The 27,800-nt window shown below is 29.8% G+C and overlaps 1 protein-coding gene across 1 annotated transcript; it reads right to left on the bottom strand.

The window, feature by feature from the left end:
* Positions 1 to 137: 137 nt before the first annotated feature.
* Positions 138 to 25,047, bottom strand: LOC129972208 (uncharacterized). Its single transcript, XM_056086244.1, has 4 exons — positions 24,550 to 25,047; positions 8,844 to 8,969; positions 5,078 to 5,331; positions 138 to 271 (listed from the first exon to the last, which is right to left on the bottom strand). The coding sequence occupies exons 1-4, from the start codon at positions 24,638 to 24,640 to the stop codon at positions 161 to 163; spliced, it is 582 nt and encodes a 193-aa protein (XP_055942219.1). The 5' UTR covers positions 24,641 to 25,047; the 3' UTR covers positions 138 to 160.
* Positions 25,048 to 27,800: the final 2,753 nt, after the last annotated feature.

Below are 27,800 nucleotides of genomic sequence, written 5' to 3'. Positions count from 1 at the left end.
AATGAACTGAATTATTTATTGGTTACACAATGTATTGATTTTGAATAAATGTTATTCTTTTGTGGCAGAAATGTGTGGTTGGAGTTCATTGAATTTTGTATGTTTAAAGTTTTTAATTAACAGGAATAAATTAGATATCATCTTAGAAAGTAAAATTTATTTATCCAAGATAACGTTTGTTTTGGCAAGAACCAGTAGAAATAGTAAGCTCTGTAAATGCAACTACACTGTCTCCATAGTCTTGAACTCTCGTATCTGCTTCAAAGTAAAACTGAAATAATATAACAAAGCATCAATTAAAAAATTTATTTACTTAAGAATTAAAAACAATTTCACTATAAAAATTTTAATATTGTGAAACTTTATAAAAATACTAATAAGAATCGGAACTACAATCATCTACTTTTAACTCCAGTTATATTATTGAAATTACCTCTGTAGAAAGACTATAGCATGAACATAAATCTACTTTGTATCAAAATATTTCGGATGGTTCGTATTCGAAATCAATGCATTTCATGTGATCAACTACGGTTTGAAATTACAGCGAACAAATTTATATTTCAAAATAAAAAATCTCATTATTATTATTGAAATGGATAAAATTGGTATCTTTAACAGCAAAGACTGTCATCCTTTAATGCCAGAGAGTCACAGTTAATGGATGTCAGATAGCTTCAGTGAGTGATGAAAAATTAGCAGATGGCGCTTATGAAAAGTTTTTTTGATAAGACGAAATTTGTTGGTGATTGAAAGTGAATTCATTCCAAAAGTTTGTTTTATGAGCTGAATACTTCAAATAGTTTACCAGAATACGTTCAATGTCATTTTTACTTTCTCGTATACGTAATATAGAGAAAGTATTGTAGTCGCCAAAAATTCTCGAGATTTTGACAAACTTCTTATAGATTTCCGAGTTCGAAAAACACATTTTTGGAAAATGCCCCTCCGCCTATCTGTTACAAAGATAACTCAAAAACACTTTGAGCTAGACAGATGAAATTTGGTATATGGTTTTTATACCGAATTTGTAGATTTCTATCAAATGTTAAACAAAATCCGTGCATAGGAAGTCTATTTTATCTGGCTGTTCGAATATAAGTTAACTCGATAACAACAAAACGAAGAGTTGTAAGGATAAAATCTATAGGGTAGACTTCTATGAAATTTTGAGCCGAATCGATCGTCTATTGGTCTGTATTTTCAGAAACATGTAAACGCAATATATCAAAAGCGCAATGACTTAAATAAATCAAATTTGGTATGGAATTTTGTGATTACAAGTGTTGATTTTTATCAAATTTCTGTTTCGAAGAACGTATTTAAAACACTAGTTCGATTTTCGGGTATACTATTTATCGTATGCAAGGAATTAATCGCCAAGCATTTTCACCATAGACTCATTAAGAACGCTAAATTCACGCAAAAGATTAATATTTCGTAACCATTGTGTACCACTGCCACGGAAGACATTCCCTGGGATAATACCTTTATTACAGAGGATGCGAGAAAGTTGTGAGGAGACCATTCCCTCTAGTTTTTCGTTACAGAAGCCAGGTTTGTTATGAAGTCCAAATGTATGAAGTAGAGCTGAGTTGATGATAAGATGGCTAATAAGACGTGCTGGTATTATGTTTTATCTTCTATTTTTAAATCGTGTGTTGTGGGATAGGATGGAGGAAATATCTCCTATACTCTGTTTCACCCTAACTTGGCAGTATTGTAAAAGGTAGAAAATGTGACGCTCCGCGTTGGGAAAGAGTTCCCCATCAATTCCGACTTTTAAATAGTTAAAATCCGCAGAAATTTATCAAATAATAGCATAAATTACAGAAATCCTTTTTCTATAAGTATGTATTTAAAATTATTCTCAAGTTAGAAGTGCTTATCTGTTAAGTATTTTGTAAATTAAACGAACGAATAAAGCTAAAAGATTGAGATAATGAATTCCACTTTGGCTAGGACCGGTCTTCAAGGTCAAATATTTGGCGCGCTTTTCTTTTACGTCTCCGCCAACTCGGCTTCATTCAGTTCGCAACCGTTATAATCTTTCGTACTTTTTTTATTCTCGCTTTTTTACCAGCTGATATTTTTGATACTATTAATCACATTAGTAGTTATTAGTTTTGATTGTTGAATATTTATTCGGTTCGTTATTTTTATTCACTTCTAAAATCACTGAAAAAGAGAAAGTGTTATCACCGACTGCGCTGCGTACACCTTCAAGACGAGTGAAACCAACAAAAAGTGCAGCATGCAGAAACATATTAAACGTTTATTCTCGACTCCGAGGAAACCCTCAAGATTCTATCAATCAAATTGTAGATAAAGTTTCGTACCCCTGGAAAGAAATGACCAGGTTCAGTAGGTAAACATTCGGGTCTTGTAAAATATGATGATTTTACATTATCCTGTATTCGACGAAAAATCCATGCATTTTTTTCGCAGAAATGAGAACCCAACACTAGATAAAGTTTTAAAAGATGTGAACGATGATACAGATATCTTTTCGAAAAACATTAGCCGAACTACGCTTTACCGAATATTGAAAGATTTAGGGGTTTTTTTTGAGAAACGATGAAACGAAATGAAATAACATTAATGATTTATTAAAATAATATATCAATAATATTGAAAAAATAATGAAAATAAGGAAACAATTAAATCTCCGATAAAGTGATAATATAATAAAGTAAATAAATATTTACTATTTGGCGAAAAATTTGCGAGATAAAGTTTCGCCAGCGATCTGCATTTCTAGTAACTTTGTACTTTAAAGTAACCCTGTTCCCCTGACGAAGACTGCGATTCGGCATGCCTAGAATATACACTACTGTCAAGTTAGGGTGAAACAGAGTATAGTGTTTTCTGGTATTTGCTATTATGATAAATTTGGTACATACTTTAAAGTGAGATTTTTCTGGCACTAAGTGATTATATCCTCAATAGCAATCCACTCAAATAGGGTTCGAAGTAAAAATATTCTCATATGATAACATATCCAACATTTGATTAAAATGTATTATCTTGATGTAAGCATCTCGTGCTTAATTTTAATCATTTAACTCGTGGTTCCTAATCTTTTCTGCACTAACGACCCCTGTACAAGAAGTAAAAAAATACCAACGCACCCTCTTCCATAACAGTTAATTATGATAAATATTAAAATATTGTTGCCTTCGCCCTCATGGAAGGCTTCATTCTCACTGCCTCCCTTTTGGTATTACCCTCTTTGGGATCCTATGATTTAATGTGTTACTTTTTACAATAATAGTGTTTACATGCACATTAACAAATTTCTGGTTTTTCTTATTTTCAGGTACGGTTTGAATTAGGGTACTCATTAAGTCTTGAAATTTAATTTTTAAACAATTATTGCATTTTTTTAGAAACTATATTATATATATTTTATAAGGTGCTTGATATTCACCTTCCAAAGTTTTCTTGGCGATTTTAAATACGAGGTCGAAATTTGTTGGTAATTTATCGCAGGCGACTTCAGTTGGTGATATTTTTTAATGTTTTGGCAATTTATCAAAGGAGACAGGGAATATTAACAACTTTACCTTTTATTACATACTTTCTTTTATTGTATTATACATATTTTATTACATTTTATATACTTTCTTCTTACATGTTTATTCTCTTTTAATATCTGTGTCGCAAAAGTGCTATAGGTATTAAAAGAGAAAATATGATTTGAAATTTTCATTGTGATTTCTTTTAAAGCTTTCTAATGCACAAAAAGTAAACGTATTGGCAAAAAAAAAAAAATTTTTTTTAATGTCAAAAGATTTGAGATTTGGTGAACTTTTATGTTTAGACCTGCTTGAATACAAGTTGTAAGAAAAAAAGTTAGTAATTTTTAAAACTATATTGATTATGAATTCATTTAAGGAAGTGTGTAGTAGTAGTAGTAAGGATTAATATGTTGTCACTACTCCAAAATAGTATGGATAAAACAAACTGTGCACGAAATCCATTGAAGGAATTCATGGTCGTCCATCTGCATAACATAATACGATAGTTCAAAAATTCCACCAACTGTAGATGGGTGAAGTTCAACCTATTACTTCTGTATTGTATTTGAATAAAAACCTCGACAGATTATTCATCTATCATCTTCATATACCATCAGAGTAGTCTCCACTTTCGCATACACTCTAATAAACTAGTCATGCCAGAGAACGCCTTACACAGCACTAGCGCACAATAGCTACGGAATTTAACTTTTGGCCTGAATTTGCAGTGGTGCATTTTTACTGAAAGGGTCTCATCCTTGGCAAGTTATTTGGCGATTAATTCCTGGCATGCGGTTAATAGTATCTGGAAATAAAATTTGTGTTTTAGATATGTTTTTCACAACCGATTGAAGCAAAAATGTGGCATAAAATTGCACTTGTAGTGTACAAAATCTCATATCAAATTTGATATAATTGAGTTTTTGAATTATCGCGTTTACATGCTTTCGAAAGTACAGACAGACAAACAGTCAACTTGCGCTTGGATTTCGTTCAAGATATCTCCACACTACAAATGTTAAATCTATCAAATTTAATCTATTTAACTGTCTTCTTTTTGTAATTATCGTATTAAGATATATTCGGACAGATTGGCATCATCAGAATTGATTTTACTCAAAATTTTATAGTAGTCTACATATTCGGCGTAAAAACGATATACCAAATTTCAACCGTCTAATTCAAAGCGGTTTTAAATTATCTTTTTCACAGACTGGCAGACAGACGGACATTTTTCCAAAAATGTGTTTTTCGAACTCAGGGGGGATCTAAAACGTGGAGATTCGTCAAAATCTGGGAGTTCGAATTTTTTTAGCGATTATTATACTTTCTCTATACTGCGTGTACAAGAAAGTAAAGCAGAAATTCAAATACAACATGACTGGTAAATGAAATTGGGTTCTTGGTCTTTAAAATAAAGCTGTAGATTTACATCAAATTCTGTAGCCAATCTGCGAGAGGGAAGTCTAAAATACGTATTCAATTTCCTTCATTATATTTGCAAACTGCACTGTATTGTGTATGTTTATGAAATTTTTATTTGAATATGCACTCACCATTACTTTGTCGCCAAGGAATTCAACATCAAATTCAGCTGCCTCCCAGTGGTCTTCTGTTTTGTGGGCGTTGGCGAAAACGTACTGAGTGACGAAACCTTGCTTGATGACAGACAAAGAAGCAGGTGTCCGTCCACTGATGAAGTACCGAAACCTCATGCATCCTATTCGGGCATCGTTAGTAGAGAGGTTGGGAGTTTGTAGTCGGGCGAAGTGGTTGTTTGCTGCATTGCCTCGTACAACCATAGCGTAACCTTTAATAATAGAAATTAAATTCTAAAAAAGTGGAAGAAAGTATTACAGTTCTAATTAACCGATTTAAATAAAAGGGAAATTCATAAATAATGCGCTACAGAAATCTTAACTATATATTTTCTTCAAATTTTGTTCACAAATATTATTAAATATAAAAAAAGTTTTTGTTAAAGTTCTGTGACAATAATTAATTAGTTAAATTTTTATTGATCGAAAATTTTGTTTATATGCACAGAAAGGATTATTTTATTATTTAAATTAACATTTCCATTTAATGAAAATATTGTATAATAAGTAATTAAGTATAATGATTATTTAAATCATTAATTACTTTAATTGCTTCTGAACTGTTATTCATAATCTTCAATCAAATTTTGTATCATTCTTTAAAAGCTTTTGTTATCGTATTGAATGATTAGCTTTCAATCTTTTAAAAAATCGTTTGGTTTTTTTTTCTATTCTTTTTTGTAGCTTAAAAAAAACTATGAAATATAAAAATCGTTTGGCACACTCTTTTTTTAATTAAAAATGAAAGACATTGTAAGATTTAATATTCAATATAAATCTGATAAATACTTAAAATTCTGATGGTAAAGCGTTTTATCAAATTTCATCGAGTTGAATCGTTAAGTTTTTGAATTATGATATTCTAAAAATGTATTTATAATCCACATATACGATGATGGACATCTGTACGTATTTACATATTCTATTTTAGAATATAGACAGCGAAAAATGTTTTTCCTTCTAAATTATTGCATTTTTTTTTTTCAAGTATTGTGTTTATAGAAAGACAAACCTAGTACCAAAAATGGGTTTTGGGGACTCATGGATGTTTAAAACGTGGAGATTCATCAAAATATCGAAGTTTTTGTGAAGATAAGAATATTTTGTTCATTTCGTAAACACAGAATAGAAAGGGTTCGTACTTTGGTATATTCACCAAGATTCGATTTTCTATGATCGGAAAAGATGATCAAATTGGCTAACACTTTCTACCTTTGACAGTGTCAACAGATTATCTGGACAGCATTCTACGCAATCTTCTGACGTTGCATTTTAGTTGTTCTGTTCAAGGTCTGAGTTACTACAAAGACTTTGATCTCATCACGTTTTGCAAATTTGTTCTTGAAAACAAAAACTGGTTTTGACGTCATTACAGTAATTTTTCAAGGCGACCAAACATTCAGTCTTCCAGTGTTATTAAATATTGACATCACCGAATAACCTCACTTGAGTTAATGTCACCATGCACCTGACTTATGATGGCTGATGTCACTTGACTTATGATGTCATTATACGAATACTTGAAACAAATTAGTGGCAAAAGCGGGTAATTCCAGAATTCATTATTAATATTTTTTCAAATTCTATTGAAAATATTTATTTGTTTTATATTCTATTTGTTTTCATTTTTTTGAAAGTTGTATATGTTACAACATAAGATCTAAATCCAAATCCAATTCAATTGCATACTAATTTGATTTTCTTTTCATTCTTATAGAATTTTTTTCTGAAAAAAAAAAAGAAGAAGAAAAGACTTAAAAATTAGTTGTTAAAGAAGTTGACATTTGTTGCATATTTATGAGACAATAACACAAAAATGGCCCGACGTAGATGAATTAAATTTCATACGTCATTTTGTGATCAAAATTTTAGATTTGTATTTAAATTTGGACCCAATTGGTCTAAAGAAAGGCTTCAAAGACTGCTACTTGATTTTCTTCACTATTCTGCGAAGCGCTATTTTCTGAAATCTCAACACGAGAGGAGGGAATTCGCATTTCTTCTTAGCTGCTTGCGGATTTGCTATAACTTTAGAGTGTTTGCTGTCTCTCTTCCCTTAGCCGCGATAATGTCTGGCAATGCAAATTCTTATAAGAAAACTGGAAAGTAGATACTATATCGTATTAGTATGTAAAAAAAATCAATGACAGAGCATTCTCATGAGTTCATATTTCACAGTTAAGCAATTCCATAGAAATAAATGAAATAATTTTCCAAAAAATATTAAGGAAAATTTATTTTTAAACCTACATTTCTAATTAAATTAGTTAGTTAAAAATATCTTGTTGAATTATAATTTCTTTATTAAAAATATTTTTATTCTATCCTTCATAGTGCAATGATAACCCAAAGACACAAAAATGAAATAACATAAATGAAATTTAGTATAGCATCTTGACACCAAAGTTATTGATATGTATAAAGTTTTCACCTTATCAGTCAACAAAGAGATGCCCAAAATATGGATTCTATTCTCTTCGTTAAACGCAAAACGCTCAGTTTAATGGAATTATATAGGAAAGTCGAATGAAAAAGATACCTTCGAATTTCAGTTAATTGCATTTTAAGTAAAGGATTGAGCAACTTACTGAGCGTTTTTTTAAATTTAATTAATTAAATAAAATTTTTACACTTTTTGCCATTATTTCCGAAAATATTCAGCATGAAAATAAATACTTCATACAATCAATCCAGATTCAAACGGACAACGAGGAATCATAAAATCATTACAACTTTCCATTAAAAAAATCCTTGGTATTACACATAAGAAATTCATGTTTATTCTAATTTCTAAATGATGCTATTGATAAATTTTTTATCGAAAATAACTTCTACGTTAGTACGAATTAAAACAGAACTGAGTTAATGAAAAGTTGGGACAAACTAAGAATATTATATTTCTCAATACGGAGGAGCAATTCAATGTTGCACTTATTACTTAAAACTTCAATGCAGTTTGAAATAGGAAGTCCATAATACAGCGGCTAGTACACAGTTTCAATACTGCGTCTAGGTACAAGGCTTCCGGTTTAGCGGACAAGAACATTTATTGACCCTTCTGAAGGTCATAACCAATCCGGAGGCCACCGCCTTTACCGACACCTCCGAAAGAAAATACATATCGCCTCTACTGTCGCTTTTCTTTGGCCGTGATTTTTGTCCTTTAAATCATACAAACCACCTTCTTGTCACCATCACTCAAGGACACTTTTTGTCCTTGATTTGATGTCAGTTTTCTTCAATACACTATTATACTAAATTCTGTAACAAAAGCGTTGAAGAAAAGCATTTCTTGTGAAATGCTATGGTATTAAGGAAATAAAAGGACCTTAAGAAGTAAGTCAAATAGGAGGTGTAGATTCAAATTTCTTTATCCGTATCGAAAGATTTTCATGTTTCTTTTAGTTATTTTGTAATTGAGATGTTTCAAATTTTTTAAATCTTTTTTGTATACGTTGTAAGGAGAAAGTATAGTAATAGCATATAATTCGAACTCGAGATTTTGACGAATCTCCACGTTTCAGACTTCCCGCAATTCGGAAAACGCATTTTTGGAAAATGTCTGTCTGCCTGTTTGTGACAAAGCTAACTCATGAACGCTTTGAGCTTGAAGAATGAAATTTGGTATCAGATTAAGACTGATATAAAAAGTTGGTTCAAAAATATTTATAAGGAATTTATTCACAGAGGACAAATATAATGCTCATAGAGTAAATAGCAGTACCGTATCTCCCTCCTATTGTGAGGTACTCCCTGCTCCAATCTGCTCTGGAATCAGGACGATTAAACATTCCACATGTTCCTGCCGTAAATGAGCAGGATAATAACACTTCGTTAGCAGCTAATATGCCTAAAACAAAACAAATAAATAAGTACATAAAAATAAAATATGCAAATAAATAAAACGAAAGCAAAATCATTTTTTAAATGTCTCACCCAATTCATAATTCCACTATAATTTTTACTTTTTCGAATTCATTGAGTAGAGAAATTATTGTAATAGTCAAAAAATTCGAAATCGAGATTTTGATTAATCTCCAAGTTTCATATATGCCCGAATTCGAAAAGCCTATTTTTGGCATAAAATCTGTTTATCTGTGACAACGATAACTCAAACCTTTTTTGTACTAGACTGAGGAAATTTTGAATACGGCCGTTGTACCAAACTATCAAATTTTGAGCAAATTGCATTCAGAGGAAGTCTGTCTGTCTATTTGTTCGAATATAAGTTAACAGGATAATTACAAAACAAAGAGAGCCTCGTGGATAAAATTTGAATCAAATTTTGAACCAAATCTAACAAGGAATTGGCCATCGTCGGTCTGTACTTTCAAAACACGTAAACGCGTTAATTTAAAATCGCAATGACTTAAATATATCAAATTTGGTATGGTATTTTGTGACTACATGTGCAGCTTTGAGTAAAATCTTTGTTCTAATAGGTTGAGAAAATCGTGTCAAAAGCAGAAATTCGATTTTCGGATACAATTAGCTGCATACCAGACATTAATCGCCAAATAACTCGCCAATGATGGCATGATAGATTCAGAAAAAAAGGCTGAATTCACGCCTATTAATATTTCGTACGCCAGTGTCATGCAAGTCGTTCGTTGGGATAGCAAATTTATTGGTGAATATACGAGAAAGCTTTGGAGATGTTCGGTGGTTTAATTGTTATTTTATCAGTAATTTTTACAAATTTATGATGTTATAAAATTCCTATATGAAAGAATTACCCCTATATACATTTTTAAATCTTAAAAATCATCTAATTAAAATTGATGCGGATCATTTGAAAAGTAATCATCTTTTGTTTATAAAGGAAGTTTGTTGGTTTGTGTGTGCGTGCCACTTTATAGGTCAAACCATGTGATAGAAATATTGCCACAAAATTGCTTCAGAAAGTGAGAATGTGCAACTCGAGATGATATTTTTGGAATTTTATTTAATTACATTTACTTAATTAAATGACATACTTATATTTATATTTTTATACTCCTTGCGACATACTTATATTTTTCCACCCCTAAATTCTGAAAATGCTATAGAACAATATTGAATTAAAAGTTTAAAAGTTAATTTAAATACCATTAAAAATCCATTCTGAAATTTAAAAAAATGTAATTGTTATGGTATTTAAAATATATTTAAATTAATTTTTTTCCTCCTGAATTTCGACAGTTTTTAAAAGAATATTGTCGCAAAAAGGAAGATCTGTACATAGCGTGGCTGAGAGGTAAAGCACGAGCTTTCGAAGCGCGAGGTCCGCGATTCAAATCTCAGCCACGCGACATTGCATTTAAGGTTGGATTTAAATTTATTGTTATTCATTGGTTAATATAAATTTATTGTTATTCATTGGTTAATATAAATTTATTGTTATTCATTGGTTAATATAAATTTATTGTTATTCATTAGTTAATGAAATAGAAGCTTCTAGAACTTTCTATAAACTTCTATATAAATTTGGAGTTCCACAAGCAATGGAAGGATTTTTCTTAACCTGCTTGTTAGGAGTAGCTTAAGGCGAATAAACTTGATATTGTGTTACTTTGTGACTTTTTATTATTATTATTATTTTGCATCTTCGTAACAATATTCTTTGCATGATTTTCAAAAACAGATTTCTTTGTTACAGTTAAATTCTAACCGTTTTCATTGTTTCATCGAATATTTAATCGTGTGATTTTGTTCTAATGTTGAAAGATAAGAAAAGTTTTCCATGTGGAATCAGAAAAGGAAGTTACATCCTCGCAAAAGACAATGTGCAATTTGAAACAGATTATGCAATATTTTTAATAATGCAATGGTGTCATAAGTCTAGATATTAGTGAGACTCTTTATTAAGGAAACAGTTTCATTAATGAAACTTATCACTAGATAGAAATTTATCGTTAAAGATATAATAAATACCACCAACTGTCACGGTAAAGCACCTGGTGACTAAAAGCGACTAAGACATGACTCTTTCTATTTATTGTGTAGTTGAACCTCTCCAGTAAATAGAACATACATAATACTATTAAAATTGCATGATTTTAATATCTGTCACAATTTAAAGTTTAAATTATATTGTGTTTACAAAAGAGGTTAATTTAAATTTAGGTGAAAGAGGTGAAAAACCTCTTTTGTAAACACAACAGAGGTTTTTCACCTCTTTGTGTTCTATTCACCTCTTTTGTGTTTACAAAAGAGGTGAATTAATATTTATTGTGAATCAGCTGGTTGTCAAAGTTTATATATAAACTTTGGTTAGTTTTTATATAAACTATGGTTTCATTAGAGAGTGAAAGTGAAATCTCTTTTTCTACTTGAATCTAAAGCTTAATACAGCTTGAAAATCAGGAGCCTCCTAGTGATGCCTTCAATGGAGGGAGAAACATTTCGTTTTCTAAATAAATAAATACGAATAAAAAAGGTTATTTATCTAATTATCTAACTAAAATTTATTTATCTAAAATCTAATCTATTCTAATAATAAAGATAAATGTGCATGTTTGTGTTGGTGCTCTACGAGTCAGATGTTTGGCCTACAGCTACCTAATTTAGGACATTTCTACCGTGGAAGGTGGGAATGTGCATCTCGTTGCGACTTTTTTGAATTTTAACTAGAATTTTAATTAATAAAAAATTAAACTAAATTTTAACGTTTTCCAAAGGTAACTTTCGAAAATATTATTTCCTAAAAATAAATTTTACACCATTTCAAAATATAAAAAAAATGGCTTTTTAATTATATCAATTTAATAGTCTCGCAAATTTTTGATGAATTGTGGCAAATTTTTTAAAGTATTTTTTGTCTGATTTCCAAAAATAGAATGCATTATTGGTCTGAAATTCCAAACGTTTTCATTGGTTCTTCTAATACTTAATACGTGATTTTCTTTTCATTGTTAAAAACTGAAAAAGACTTTTTTTTTTTTTTCAATTTTTGTGTAATTTGCAAGACAAACCAGCCGGACTGCTCTTCTCTAAACTTTCACGCTTTCTTGCAAAAACCGAAAGCCTTGAACGGCATTTATGTACAGTAGTTACGAAATATTAATCTTCGGTGTGGATTTAGCATTTTAGCTCAATCTAATATGCCATCCTTGGCGAGGTTTTTGGCGATTAATTCTTGGCACCGATTCGTAAAAGGACCGATTTGTAAAAAGATAGAGGCTTGTTTACATGCTTCTTTGCAAACTCGAAACGCTGTTTTTCTGATGTAGATACTTATAAAATACTTACAAAAGGCTTCTTAATGGCCGCACGTTCATTATAAGCTTCTTTTTAAATGACATTTTCCACCGTTCCAAATGTGACTTTAATGTTGTAATCAACCATTAAAGGAGTTTCCAAATGAGGTGTATTAATCTGCGGATTATCTTCCATCTTACACATGACAATTCGTTTATGCAAGCGATTTAACCTCAGTGGTCTTCCGGATCTGTCACTATCACCAAATGTTCTCTCATTAATATACTGCACTGTAAACTTTGGTTTGTGAGTTATTTCACTAATTTTTTTCATAGATAATCCATCTTTTCACAACCGGATAACTAACTCTTGAATGGCTTTTGGAATTTCCATTTTAAGACGATCATCTAGAAACTGGAATTAAACAACTGTTGCTATGTTGTGTTTCTTCACTTTGGTAAACCAACAAACCTCGAATATTTATTGAAGGTCAGTTTTAAAACATGTTAGAAAGAATTTGCATATGGCAGACGGAGACTTTTTTTGTACGACATTCTGTCAATTATCTTAAAAATTTTTAAAAGACGTGTTGTGGTTTGTAAAAAAAGAAATTTATTTTGAAAATTTTTTAGACTCATATTAACCATATATAAGTAATTTACAAAGATAAAAAGCAAAGATGAGAAATTAGGCTAGTTTATTTTCATTTTATCTTCCGTACGGAAACTTTTTTTATCCACTGTATTTAAATTTGAGATCTAATATTAATTTTTAAACACACAAGCTATTGTCATTTCAGACGATTGTTCCAAGTCCGTTGGTCTAATATAATGTTACGAATTTATAATATTACCTTCCTGCGCAATTAGTTCCATGGTAAGAAGTAGAGTTTCTCTGATAGTTGTAAGATAGTGAATGGATGCCGGGTTAATGACCCCGATCTCAGTGGTCATTTAGAGCAATTTCAGAGCAACAACGCAATCTGTTATTAAAAATAAAGTAAATAATTTTTTTTTAAATTGTCAAAAGTCCAGGAAAAATTTACAAGACTATTAAAAGGGCAACATTAAGATTGCGATTTTTTTAAAAAAAAAATTTACAGAGTAAAATTTATTTTTGTGCAACAATATTCGTAGATATTACAGCGGAAAATCGTTAAAGTTTTGATTAATTTTTAATTATTAAAAATCCTCTTAAAATTAAAAAAAATATCTTCAAGATAATTTCCCCCTCCAGGCCAACACAAACATGCATATTCAGCCTTATTATTGGTATAGATAAACAGAAATGAAAATATATGCGTGGTAATGATAAGCAGATTTCTTATCATGATTTAAATTAATTCATTTTTATTATTCTTTCAAAATTCATAACCTCTAATATATAATGTGATTACATTTTGAATTATTGAAACGATGGATTAGGATTTTAATTAAATGAAAAGATATCATCTATACATAGTATAAAATGAAGTCTCTTGGAAGCGTCTATTTATTAGAAAGAGAAAAACTAAGCTAATATTGGAGATATTTGTACCATTTTGTAGGGCATTTATTGGGGAAGGTTTTAGTATATTGAAGTCATATCAAAATAGAAAAGGAGTTTTATAATTGCAATTTTAATTATTTTCCTATTACGATTCGCGCATGCGTAAAACAGCGGTATCTGTGCATTGCAGTTTTCAACGCATGTACTAAAACCTCAAATTGCTCATGCGCAAATAGCAAGAACTGTGATACACATATGCGATATATTTCTTTGTTTACGTCTGATTTTAAACAGCGATTCAAAACTCATTATGCCCTAAGAAAGGAAATCCAACCTTGGCCAGTGTACATTAAATACCAAAACTCTTCGTTTATTGCGCGATAATAAAAGAGTAGAGGAAAGAAACTTTCATCAAGAAACTTCGAATATCAGAGAAAGAATGTCCGTTGTCTATTGAGTAACCGTCTCTCTTTAAATCGCACTGCAATTGAATTACAGAGACAGAATGAATCTCGCCTGTCTGCTGACAGAGAAAGACATTTAAATTTGAGACAGAGCGTAAGAAGTGAAAGAACAAACGTTTCTGATATTTGGACCGAAAAGCAGTACTCCGCCCTGAATTACGATCCATGTATGGATTAGAGAAATAATGCTTCGGTTTCAATAGGAATAATGTCTATAGTCTGACCATATTGTCCGGCTTTAAAATGTTAAGATGAATTAAAATGCATGTGTTGTTTACAAGGGAAAATTAACTTAGAAGAAATCCCCCCTCCCCTTCCTGAACCATCACATTCACTTCTTACTAATGAACACTATCTTTACTCGATACCCCAGACCAAGTTTATTATTCAATGGACGCAGTTGTGGATGGTGAAGAAGCTGTTCATTATCCAATTGAACTTTTTTTATTACTGTTTTACTGTATTTCCATTTTCCCTGTTCATTTCCCTTGATTTTTTCCTGCTGTACATACTCCTGCTTACTTTCATTATTTTCGATTAAACTTTTTTGTGTGCATTTCATTTTACTGCATTTATTGATTTTTTTTTTCTATATTTCTGTTAAAATACTGCAGCGTTCATCGGAACCTTACGATTGGAAACTCTATTGCTGTCGTTCGCACCACAATCGGCCATTTCGCTAGAATTTGGTGTTAAACTATTTTTTGGGGGGGAGGGGGAAGAAAATGATTGTATATCAAAGTTGCTCCTTGAAGCAGTACTCGCTGGAATTTGGCATTAAAATAAATTTTTTTAGCGAAAATAATTGTATATTAAAATTTCTTGAGGCAGTACTTTTAACTGGTTCTTGTACTGGAAAATCAGTTTTAATACCAAAGATCCTTCTCATTCCAACAGATTTACGGTTTTCCTTTAAACGTTCCCAGTTAGGTTCTGTTTCGCCATGACAATAAATAAAGCCCGAGTACAAACGTTTCACACTGCTGGAATTGACACAAGCGAAGAATGCTTTTCTCATGGATAACTTTATGTGACACTTTCTAGAGTTACATCCAAACAAAATCTTTTTGTCTTGGCACCAGGAAGAAAAACAGCCAATATAGTTTTCAAAGAAATATTATGAAGCAAGCTGAATTTTATTTTCATATAAGATTATACAGAGTTGAAAAACAAGTGTGGAACAGTGGGTTCAACGACTTATTTGCACATTTTTAAATTTTATATTATATAATTTATATAATATTAATTTTTTATTATTAAATTTTATATTATATTATAGCTTTTCTACTGTATATTTTTAATGAATTGTTTTGTCTATGAATATATCCTATTTTTACCTTCTTAACAGACTAAATATTTTTGAATGTGTGCTATAAAAAATTGTTTTATATTTATTTTTGATAATTTCTAAATATAGTTTTATGTTTGTTTGATTTTGTGTGACATGTCCATGTTATATAGGGTGGAGGGTATGTCGAGTTTACACTCGTATGACTGTAGGCAGGGCATGCGCAGAAAGGAACTGATTTATGCCACAATTTCACAAGATAGATTCAGGTATTCTATGTTTGGCTAAAAAGTTCCATTTTGGTACCCCTAATTTTTTTTCTCTGCTTATCGTATTAAAATGATGGGTAATTACACAAAGAAACGTAGTAAAATAAAAAAAAAAAACAGGTCAACATACCTCAATTTAAATACAACATACCTCAATAGAAAAAAAGAAAAAGATGACAAATAAACACACACACACACAACCTCGAATCAGAAAGAACAAAGAGCAAAAAATGTCGGAATAAATCTATGATAAGTGATTAATTTTTTCACGCCAAAAAAGAACTCACCAAATTCTACAAACGCATGCGCAGTAAAAAAAAAAAAAAAAAAAAAAAAAAAAATGCAATTCAATACTGCAGCATGTTGTTTCCCCGTCGGGACAATTACTTGCCATCGACCGAACAGCATTTTTCAACCTTTGTACGCATGCGCTGCCTACTAGCCGTCTTATAACTAGCCGAGTATAAACCCGGCATTCAGTTTAAAGCCAATTTTTCCTCTTGGACGCTGTGCCACGGGCAACGCTGTGCGGGTACTGCTAGTTACATATATATATATATATATAATTTCGAAATCAGTTTTACCTGATATAATTTCAAGTCGCATATTATTATATAGGGGGGAAAATACTTAATATTATATATTTCAAATAAGTCATAAATGGTAGGGGGAAAAATGATAGTCTGTGGTTCTAACATTGGTAATATTTTACATGCGATATTTAAATTAACAAACAACATAAAGTTTTAGTTACCAAATTATACTACACAAACCAGAATCCAGTGGAAACCCAAATTTAATTTTTTCAGTTTGTTTTAAAAAAAATAGAATGCTTTAAAGCTTCACTTTTTACATAAAACAGTATTTCATAATTATACTCGTAAACAAGATCTGAATGGTACTGATCTGTTCACTGAGTTGATAGAGCGAAACCAAATAAACACGCCTGCTTTATTGGCGATGATTAAACATCTGGCACTTTGCCAGGAACGCCAACTATAATAGTCTATACTAATCTACTCGGACTGTACTTTTTTTAGCAGACAGTCTGAGCTTCTGCTTTATTATAGAAAACATAGTAGATTCCGTGATAATTACTCCCCCTTCCCCTCAAATTCCCCAAAATCATCTTCTGAAAGTGATTTCTGAAGTATGTGCTATAAAATTTATCACAAATAAATGAATGAGCAAAAATAAAAGCGAAAGGAAAGAAATCGCCAAATTAGCAAAGTGAGCCAAAAATGTAGCTATTTGGCAACCCATGTGTTTACTTTAATTCTCTTGATTCGACGAACGGATTATAAATGCTTTTTATTTGATTAAGACAGAGTATTGGTTGAGAAATTTCAATTATTTCAATCCATACCGAAATAAATATTACTGATCCAACTCCCTCCCCCACTCATTTTCAAATAGCTTTAAGTGTATGAAACAAAAGAACTTAAAGATATGCATCGATTTAAAGATGATCAATCTAATGAGCAAGCTAAAAATCATTCTAGACATGAATTAAAAACACCAAATTAGCTAAATCATTGCGAATGAAAACTATTGAATATTTAATGTTTAATAAATTGTTTTATATTCTATCTTAATATATATAAATTACGTGTCACGTTGTTTGTCCGCGATGGACTCCTAAACTACTTAACCAATTTTAATCAAATTTGCACACCGTGTGCAGTTTGATCTAACTTAAAAGATAGGATAGTCCTTTTTTTGAATTTTTAATTGGAATTTTAATTATTAATTAAAAACTAACTTTCCCGCCAAAAAAATCTTCATTTTCCTCACCGCCAAATGACTATACAGCTTCAGTTTTTTTTCCCAACAGTCATGAGGCTAGGCTTACGATTTTTCGGCTGATTATTTGAAACGATTCTATTTATTTTCTTAATGTTTGATGCATTTAAAATTAAACATTGTTAATGAATCGATCTTTCAGATTCATTCTTAAGTACTTTTGAATTAAAATAAAACAGAATAAAGGAAATTAAAAATTTCTAATCTGCATAGCGTTACCCCAACTGGCGTAGAAAAACTGACGCATTTGCGTTACCGTAACTGGCGTTGAAAATTCACGCATGCGCATTGTGTTCTGATTGTTGACAACCATTATCAACGGATGATTTAAATTATTTTTAGGTTAGTTGCATGCTTTTGTAATTAAATTGTATTTATGTTAGTTATATATATTTTTTGTATATGCTTATAGTTTTATGTCCATCGTTTTTTAAGTAGTTTTTTTTAAACCTGTTTTCAACCGATTATTTTAAACGATTCGTTTTATTTTCTTAGTGTTTGATGCATAAAATTAAACATTGTTAATTAATCGTTCTGGTCATAATGAATCTGAGAATATTTTGTTGACAAATTCTTGAGATATTACATAAATTAAGAAAGATATTCTTTAGTGCCCATAAAGTTTAAACGCTCAGTGACTGTTTTCAGTAATCATATTACAAAAAAATACTTTGTTTCAGTAAAAAATATTATTATATTAATTGCAGATTAATCCTTTCCACTTTAATTTAAAGCATAAATTCTACGAAGAAAATTAGAGAGATACATATTACGTTATGACTGAAGGCGTTTATAATATTATGAGAGAATTATATGACTATCAAAATTTGAAGTTTTAAAATATTTTGATGAAGAAGCTATTAAAGTAGGAATTGCATAAAATATTTAATTATTAAAATTTTAACGAACATTAAGATTGGCGAACCGGCTGGCCGCCAAAGGCGGCTAGTAAAATTATATATATTTATGATAAACGGTATTTTGAATCTCGGAGTAAAAGGATTACGTAATTAATAGCAATTGCGTGATAGTAATTTTATAATGACAAAAAAATGTAATTACATAGTATTTAAAAGCCCATAAAATAATGGTATATATATTCTCATGGGAAAAAAAAAGAAAACTTATTAAAATATTATTTATTTCATATATAAATCTGAAACAAAAGCGGAGTAAAAAGAATGGACTTGAAAACAAAAATCAATAAATTTATTTATTATTTCTATAATTATTATTATTTTGTGCCTAAGACAGAGTCGATATTTGAATAAAAAGGAGAATTTTCCAACATTTAATGAGTAAACAAAATTTTAAAAACAGTTTTCAGATTTATGTTAAAATTTGTCAGGATATTTTTTTTTTCCATTTTAATGGTAAGAAATGAATGTTATAAATTATTGGTAGAAATGTATAATTAGATATTGTTAGTTATTTTAAAGATATCTGAAATAAAATATTCATAATTTTGCATATAATGCTATTGCGCCATCTATTTTTTTTAATAGTAATTCATTGTAGTTTTAAATCTACTACTCTAAACCTCAACAATAACAGATAATATACCGATATTGTTTGGCAACAGATTTTCAAGATTATGTATTATTCAAAAGAGTTACTTACCAAGTTGTTCTTTGAATGTATAGGTATGTAAACAATGTTGCATTATTAAATCTGATCACTTTTAACAATAAGAAATTTTGAATAATTTGAGAAAATGTTTTCTGTTGTTTACAGCTTAAAAATTTAGCAGAAGAATTTCTGCACATCGTGTTTCAACAAAATGCTTATAGTTTTTTACTCGCTTTATTCTCCAAATATAAATGTAAGAAATGAATGAAGATACTGAAATATCAAGATACTGCAATTGCTAAGACTAATATAAAATATCATGAAAATGTTTATAGGGAGAAAAATTGTAGACATGGGATTTGTATTATTTTTTCCTTATTTTACAAACACTTATTTATATGGTTACTTTCAACAATTAATAATAAAAATTGAGTTTCTTCGATTTCAGCTTAAGAAAAACGAGAAATAGCAAAATGAACAGTGCTCCAGTAAAAATAAACTTTAAAAAAGGAAAAAAAAAAAAATCTTTTCTCGAAAAATCCAGGATGAAATCACTAAAAAAGTTATACTTCAAAGAAAAAAAGAAAACAAAATCTTTAACAGAACTGCATCTAAAGAAGGACGGGTTGGAAAGTTTTCACTTTTAAAAGAATTTAGAGCAATTTTTATTCTTTTCCAAGTCTTTGGTATTGAAACGAATAAAATACTATCGGAAAGGACTAATAATTTTTTGAGAAATGAAACGAAGCAGCAAAATTCTTCTAAGGCATATCATTTCGGGAAATATTTTGTGTTTATAATCATTTAGGGAAAAATTCTACTGCATGTGTTTATGTTTTTGTTTTATTCCGATACAAAAAGTCAGCTAACAAACTTATTCGTAACAATAATACTTCAACTGTCTTATTTTTTTATTCACAAAAAGAGATTCTCATTATTTCGAATAGTCCAAAATACAAATCACGTATTTAAAATGTGTCAAGCAGGTGGCTTTCAAAACAGGAAGTATCTTTTACTCGCATATTTTATTTGTATTCAAACTCTAGTGCTTTCAGGAAATATACTTCGCTGTTACTTGGACGAGGATGTTAATATGAACGAAGAATTCTTTGAATTATTATTTTATGTGGTTACGAGTTCAGTACTCGTTCTTTTCATTATTTATCACAATCTCTTATGCAACTATCTGCAAAGTATATACAAACATATTAGCATCCGAATGAACCATTGTTATTGTATTAAAGATTACCAAACCCTGCTTTTGATCTACGAAGGATGCGAAAGATGTATGGCAAGTTTGGACGGTCAATTTTCATTGTCCAGATTTGTTGCTGTTTTCATTGGTATGTTATGTCTATTCTGGAGTGGATATAGTTTGTGTTTCCCGATATCTGAAACAAATATCTATTATTTTAGTTGGTCTGCAACGGGCATTTTTACCATCTCCATGCTGTTGCTGTTTTTGGTTCCTGCTAGCGTCACAAATGAAATGGCACAAAGACCAGAAAGACACTAAAACGCATTCCGTTCCAAAGTAGTGAACATTACAAGGAATTAAAATTTGTTTGCAAAAAGAATATTTTAGAAGAAAACTATCTTACTTTATAGAATTGGCTGGCCAATTCGCGTTTTGGCCAAGAGGTTTGGCCAAAGTCCAAAGTACTTGCAATTAATATTATATATTCTACTTTGGCTGGCCATTTCGTGAAGTGGCTGGGAATCCTTGGCCAAAGCCCGATGTGATAATGGTAGATTGACCATATTTGTTTCAATTAGCCCTTATATTTGCTATTTGTATTTGCGAAAAGTTTCATTTTTTGAAGCGATATTTCGAGAGACAATGTGATCTGGGATCTTTAACATTAGGTCTATAGAGTAGAAAAAGACTAAGGATCACCCTTAAAGGTAGTTGATAAATTGAGTACACAATTTGCCTTTGTATTCATGCACGATACGCAACGCATTTGCTCAAGATATAATACGTCATTTTGAAGGGCGCAAATCTAATATCCTTCACGTTGTTACAGTACATAAGTTCACTGGATAATTTCTATTATGGCTTTAATATGAGAACAGAATAACACGAGATCATATTTTTATATATTACAAGCTTATTTTTAACTCAAAGGTGTCACATATTTAAACTCGTTTCTGAAACAATTGTACTTTAATAAAAACAGTACACAGAAGTACTCATTTTTAAATACTTCATTTTTAACAGTGTGTAAAACAATCTGCTCTTGATTTCTTTCTTCCTACTTTAGCCGATCGTCCCAAGCCACTTCACGAATTGGCCGGCCAAAGTCCGAATTCAAGAAAAGATCGGACATCGGCCGGTAAGTTTACGGCAACGTTGGCCAATTCGCGAACTGGCTGTCCAATTCGCGAACTGGCCGATTTCGGGCCAGTAAATTCCGTAACATATACACTAATAATGAAGAAGACTGTGCGTGTGTGCCTGGAAGTCCTTCTATGCGTATGTTTTGTTATTAGCATGCCAAGCTGTTAGACACAGAGATACCAAATATGGTAGAGCTATTCACTGGAAGATGGAAAAATCTGTCCCTTATGGAGATTTTAAAAAAAAAAAAATTATGAATTAATAAATAAGCATAATTTTTTAGTTTTACAGCAAAAATTTTAGAGTTTACAAGAAATGTTATTTTATAAGTATATTTTTTACATAGTTTCAAAATTCAAAACATTGCGTTTTGGGTATTATATTCTGATTTGCATGCAATAATTCCCTCTAAGTTGAGAATTAAAAAAAACAAAAACATTGTTAGTTTTTTTTAACAATAGAAATGCGTGACTTTCTCCCATTGTTAAAAGCAAAAAAAAAAAAAAAAAAAAAAAACTTATTAACCTGGCATATCTCTATTTATAATAAAGAATATATATTTATAATATTGATGTAAAAGGTGATAAAATACTATTTATAATATTGTACCTCTACAGAACAGAGGTATAGAGCTCCTAAGTTTGCATAGATATACTCAAGATGGCTGGAATAAGCAATTCAATGCATTTTCTTAAAAAATTCTAAATTTTAATTAGGTTTATTAAGTTGATTTTTGGCATTTCTCAGCGACAAGTTTCAAAAATATTATTGTAGCAAAATAAATTTTGCATCGTTTTAAAATTTTAAGAATTGTTTGTTTTAATGACACCAATATAATAGCCGTTTTTTGCTGAATTTTTGATTTTTTAAATAAAATTTTGATTCATTTCCAACAATAGATAACATTGTTGCTCTGAATTGCCAACCGTTTTTATTGTTTCATCAAATACTATTCATCGCATCAATTTCATTGCGTTATATTTTTCCTCTGTTGAAAGATAAAAAAAATAAAAAAGAAGAAGAATTCTCTTTTATATCCATGTAGTTTACAAGGCAAATAAAAAAGTGAAAATGCAATATCACGAAGTTTAAGTGAAAAGATAAGATAGATTATATTTACGTTTTAAATATCGCTGTGATGTTATGGGACTGTTTCCGCTAGAAAGCACGATAAACATAGTTTAACTAAGTCAATTAAAATGAAACGCTCATGTGCATAATAAACTTAAATAAAATTATTAAAATAACAAAGCTTTAATGATAGACAATTTGGCGGATTCATGAAGTTATAAAATACGATTTCTCTGAAATCAAATATTACCAATTTTCCCAATGTACCAGCTGGCCGCCTGGAGCGACTAGTTTTGAAATAAGATGACAGCTATTCTCACCAACTGGCAATTGTCAGCTTTGGATATCGGGGATCTTCAAGGATGTCAGTCCGGTGACCCTACTCGTACGATCTCCTACCTAAATATTTTCGCGTTTTTGCCTCACTTCCCAAAGATTCGGTAGGGTTATCGGTTCAATAATGTCTTCAAAGTCGATTGTCATGATTTTCTCTTTTTTCGCCTCGCCTGGTGTCAGCAGCGCAAGCGGCGTTTCAATATAACCAAATTTCAGAAGTTTAGTTTAGTTTAGTTATATTAACGTTCCGTTTAAAGAAACACTAGGGCTATTTTGGGACGGACCTCGTCATTTTGAACCTCGGTCACATGATGAGGACGACACCTGAGCTGGCACTCCCCTCTCCACACCACGCCACACCAGCGTGAGGACGTTTGGTCATGACGAATTTAACGTGCAACAGACCCCCTTACACGACGGTTCTTCCGTGGAATCGGGACACGAACCTGAAACCCTCCGGTTCCGAAGCCGAGACCTTACCACCAGGCCACCACAGCCCACACAAACACAATCCAAATTTCAGAACCACCACACAATCTTTAAACACAATCCAAATTTCAGAAAGTTTAATAAAAACATTCTTTAAACACAATCCAAATTTCAGAAAGTTTAATAAAAACATTCTTTAAACACAATCCAAATTTCAGAAAGTTTAATAAAAACATTCTTTAAACACAATCCAAATTTCAGAAAGTTTAATAAAAACATTCTTTAAACACAATCCAGCTTATCATCGAAAATTAAGTCGCATCTTTATCTCTCCAACATCAACAGCGGAAGAGAAATCCAGGATGAAATATTTGTAGCAGCAATGAAAACGATTTGAATTTCTTTGCAACAGCGAAATATATTATTATAAAATAAGCCTCGAAATATTTGTAAAAAAAATAGTTAGAAATAAATAAAAATATATTAAGCAATGATTTAGTATCAATTATAAAATAATGTTTTGAATTTTAAAATGATGTAAAACTCATTTTTTGTCCCATAATATTTTCAGGCAGTTCTTGTGGGAAATATCAACATTTCAGATAATTTTAATTAACATTTTGAAAAAATGTTCTGAGTTTCACATTTTTATCCTCCACAGTACTGCTGTGCCACGTTTGGTAGTTCTAAGTCTAATGGGCTATTTTGTTAAGCGCTAGGACACACACACACATATACATGTTCTTCTTTATTATTAATAGAGATTTCTAAAAGTATGATTTTGCTGAAACAATGCACATTTTAATAATAAGTATCCAATATTATGGATTTTTTAAATTTATGGTTATTTTTAATGAATATCGAAACTTAATTTTTAAAATAATTTAAAAATTATATATAATTATTGTTTATTTTTTCATATAATTGTCAACTTAATTCTTAACTTAACTTAATGACTTAAGAGTTAATCTTCTTCAACTTAATGACTTAAAGAAGAGGTGATAGAAATTTATTCAAAAGTTCTAGAAGTTAAATAATAAAAATATTGAATATCCTTTGCGTGGCAATCAAAAGTTTCCTTTATAGTTTCACTTTCAGAAAAACATTTTCTTCCAATGAGGAAAATATAACTTGTTTTATTGCATACACAAGAAATTAATTATACTTTTTGAAAAATGAAAACAATTACATACCTGTCCAGCATTGTATCAGCAACACCAACTGAATTGCTAGGAACAAAGAGGGCCTGAAAAATCGAAGGTAGTTGATCATCGCGAAATTCATTAATCGATATCCCTCGTAAACAATTTATCGCATCTGGATTCGAGTCTGACATCTCTGTTATCAACTCTCGATACACATCTGGTCATTTTCCCGTTTCCAGATTCCTATTTAGTGGGCGAATTTCAATGCCTTTTAGCTTCTGTTATTTTTAATCTACCGTGCGAAATCCGCATTCCTCTAAAAGCAAACGATAAATTACGTGGGATCGTATTTTATAGCAGTTTTGAGTTTCGACATTGCAGCTTCAACATTGACAAGGTCGGCTACATTTTTCGCAATATAAGTACAAAAGCTTCTCTCCAAATAACTGAAGGCGATGACTTTGCAATTCTGTGTGTGATGTCACGGAAATTTTTCACTCTTATTTATATTTCTTAATGGACGTAAGTACATTTAAGGTAGGAATGTTATATTAAACATAAGTTTTGCATAATTCATTAAATCAGTTAACTCAACAGTCAGAAATTATAATGAGTAGTTGCACTTTTAACTACCTGCCTGTTTTTCATTCTTGGCCTTGTGCAGGTTCAACAGAAAATAAAGAATTCAACAGGTTTTCACTTTGAGAACGAACGTCTTCATAAATAATAATGTTCATTTTTGAAACCGAGTATGTGAATATAAGAAAGCGGTTTCAAGTCTTAAATATAAAAATTGCTTTTTTTTTAGTATAAATAATTATGCACCGCAAGAATTGTTTTTTTTTTAAATTATAAGTTATTTGATCTATTATAGGTATAAGTAACGACTGGAAAAACTAATTATGAGGTCTCGAAAACTTTGATAGCTGATTCTCCTTTTAAATTTTAAGATGGAAAAAAACAAAAATGATCATGAAAGTGGTCTTACTTTAAATTATTTGATTGAAATTTATTTATTCAATCAAATTTTAATATATGAAACGACAAAAAAGTTCCAAATAAATAACATTTTTTAATGTAAAACGTGTTCTATAAAAAAAAAGAAATCTAAAATTTGTTGTTTGTTAAAAAAAATAGTTTCTCTGTAAAATACATGATAATTACATATACTAAAAATATTAGCGTGAAAAAAAAGGAAGGGAATCTTTTTTTTTTTTTTTAATTTCTTATTGTTTTTTTTTAAAGACAGAAAGTGTTTCATTCTTCCTTTTTAAAAACGTTTAAAGATAAAAAAAAATAGCTGAATACATTTTCGACAATTTTTAAATGCACATATAAAAAATATATAAAGCCGAATACACATATTACTATTTTTAAATTTCTTTTTTTGAATATTTTGAATAATGAACAAACGTAAAAATACACAATAATTAGCAAAACTTGAATTTAGTCGGTAAGAATAAATGCAAAATATTTAAAATAGCTGCTAATACTATTTAGATTTTTTTCCAGCTCTTTAGAATTTTTTAAAATGTTTAAAACTCCAGATTTTTTACATGAAATTCCTCTTAAGAAAAACAGCTCTAAGAATAAAAAAAATATTTTATATAATTGCATTTTTCGCAATATAAATACAAACGTTTCTCTCCAAATAACTGCAGGCGATATTTAATAGTTTTTACTGTTTATTTAGCTGCAGATATTTTATTTTTTTATTCTTAGAACTGATGTTCCTAAACTGAAATGGAATTGCAAATAGAAAAATATAGAATTCTAAATATTTCAAAAAATTTTAATGAGCCGAAAAAAACTAAAGATTCTAAAATGTTGAAGTAATAAATTGATTCAAAATAATTTAATAAATAAGTAATTTAAATAACTTTAAAATAATTTTTATCAAATCTCAGTGATGAAAACGCTAACAAAAACTCTTTGAATAAGAAATAATAGCAAAAAATAAATATAAATATTATACAGCAGAAATTTGGGTAGACTAAAATAAAATTCTGAACTAAATAATATTTTTAAAAATATTTAAAGTTTTTATCACTAATTTTGTTTATATTGATTTATTATTATTTGTTATTTGATTTAGGTCCTTATTTTATTTATTTTTAAAGGAGAAGTTTATTTTTCTATAATTTTCATCAGCTCCTGATTTGTTTATTTTATTGCATTACGTATTTCTTATTAGCGTATCTCTTTCTCTTTTTTCAAATTCAATACCGATTTTATAGAAAGTGACTAGAATTTAATTCAGGACTGTGCTTTCTAAAAACATTTTTGAAAATTTCTATGGATTTTCGTTTTTCGTCTTTTTAGTAGCTGCATTGGGATTTTTTAAAAAAAATAGCAGTTTCTTCTAAGAAATTATATATGTTCCGAGATTTCTTGATAAATATAAAAATAATCGTTTTTAAATATATGTATTAGTAAGTTGTCTAAAAACGGTTAAAATCTTTTCTTAAATAAAATTATTGAAAATGCAGGGAATTTTGAGAAAAAATTATAAACGATATTACAAAGGAGCAACTTGATCAGTTATTTTTTTCTCAATGATAATACTATTAAAGAAAATATTATTCCCATTATTTTTTAAAAAAGACCTTCCGTAAATTTGACGTTCCTGATTATTGATTTTTCGAATCTCGAAAACGTAAAATAAGCTGGTGAAATTAAAGTATAGAATGCAAAAACCGTTTCAATTGAATTTTCAATAAACAAAAGCTGAAAGAAGAAGTTACTTTTGGATATATAGCCGATTGTGCCCTTTTCCTTCAATATTTCTCAAAGGGGTTTTCTTTAAATTCATGTATAACGCTAAATTGTATTCTTAAAAGTTGAATTCGTTTTTTCGTCATATTTAAAAAAAATTACATATTATATCATGGACTAAAAAGATAAAATTTAAAGGAAAAAATCACTTTATCACAAACTTGTTACAGTTATTCTTAACCTAGTTTCGGTGTAACCAAGCTAAATTGACATATCTTATGACTTATTTAAATAATTTTAATAAGTTATATCCAAAAATAACAAAAAGTTCCAAATAAATAACATTTATTTATTGGAAAACGCTTTATATGAAAGAATAGAAATCTAAAATTTGTCATTTATTTTTCGAAAAGATGTACATGGCTCAAACAATTCAGAGTACACCTTATTTTTACTTGATAAATCCGACTTTCAATGTAAATAATGTATTACCCGGAAATGTTAACATGTTTTTATTTTTACATTCAGATGGTTTAACTTAAAGTAAAAATAAAGAACAATCGACGAAAAACTTTTAAATTGAA

The sequence above is a fragment of the Argiope bruennichi genome, chromosome 6 (genome assembly GCF_947563725.1).
Source record: "Argiope bruennichi chromosome 6, qqArgBrue1.1, whole genome shotgun sequence".
Taxonomy (NCBI): Eukaryota; Metazoa; Arthropoda; class Arachnida; order Araneae; family Araneidae; genus Argiope; species Argiope bruennichi.
This window is presented reverse-complemented; position numbering and strand designations above follow the sequence as displayed.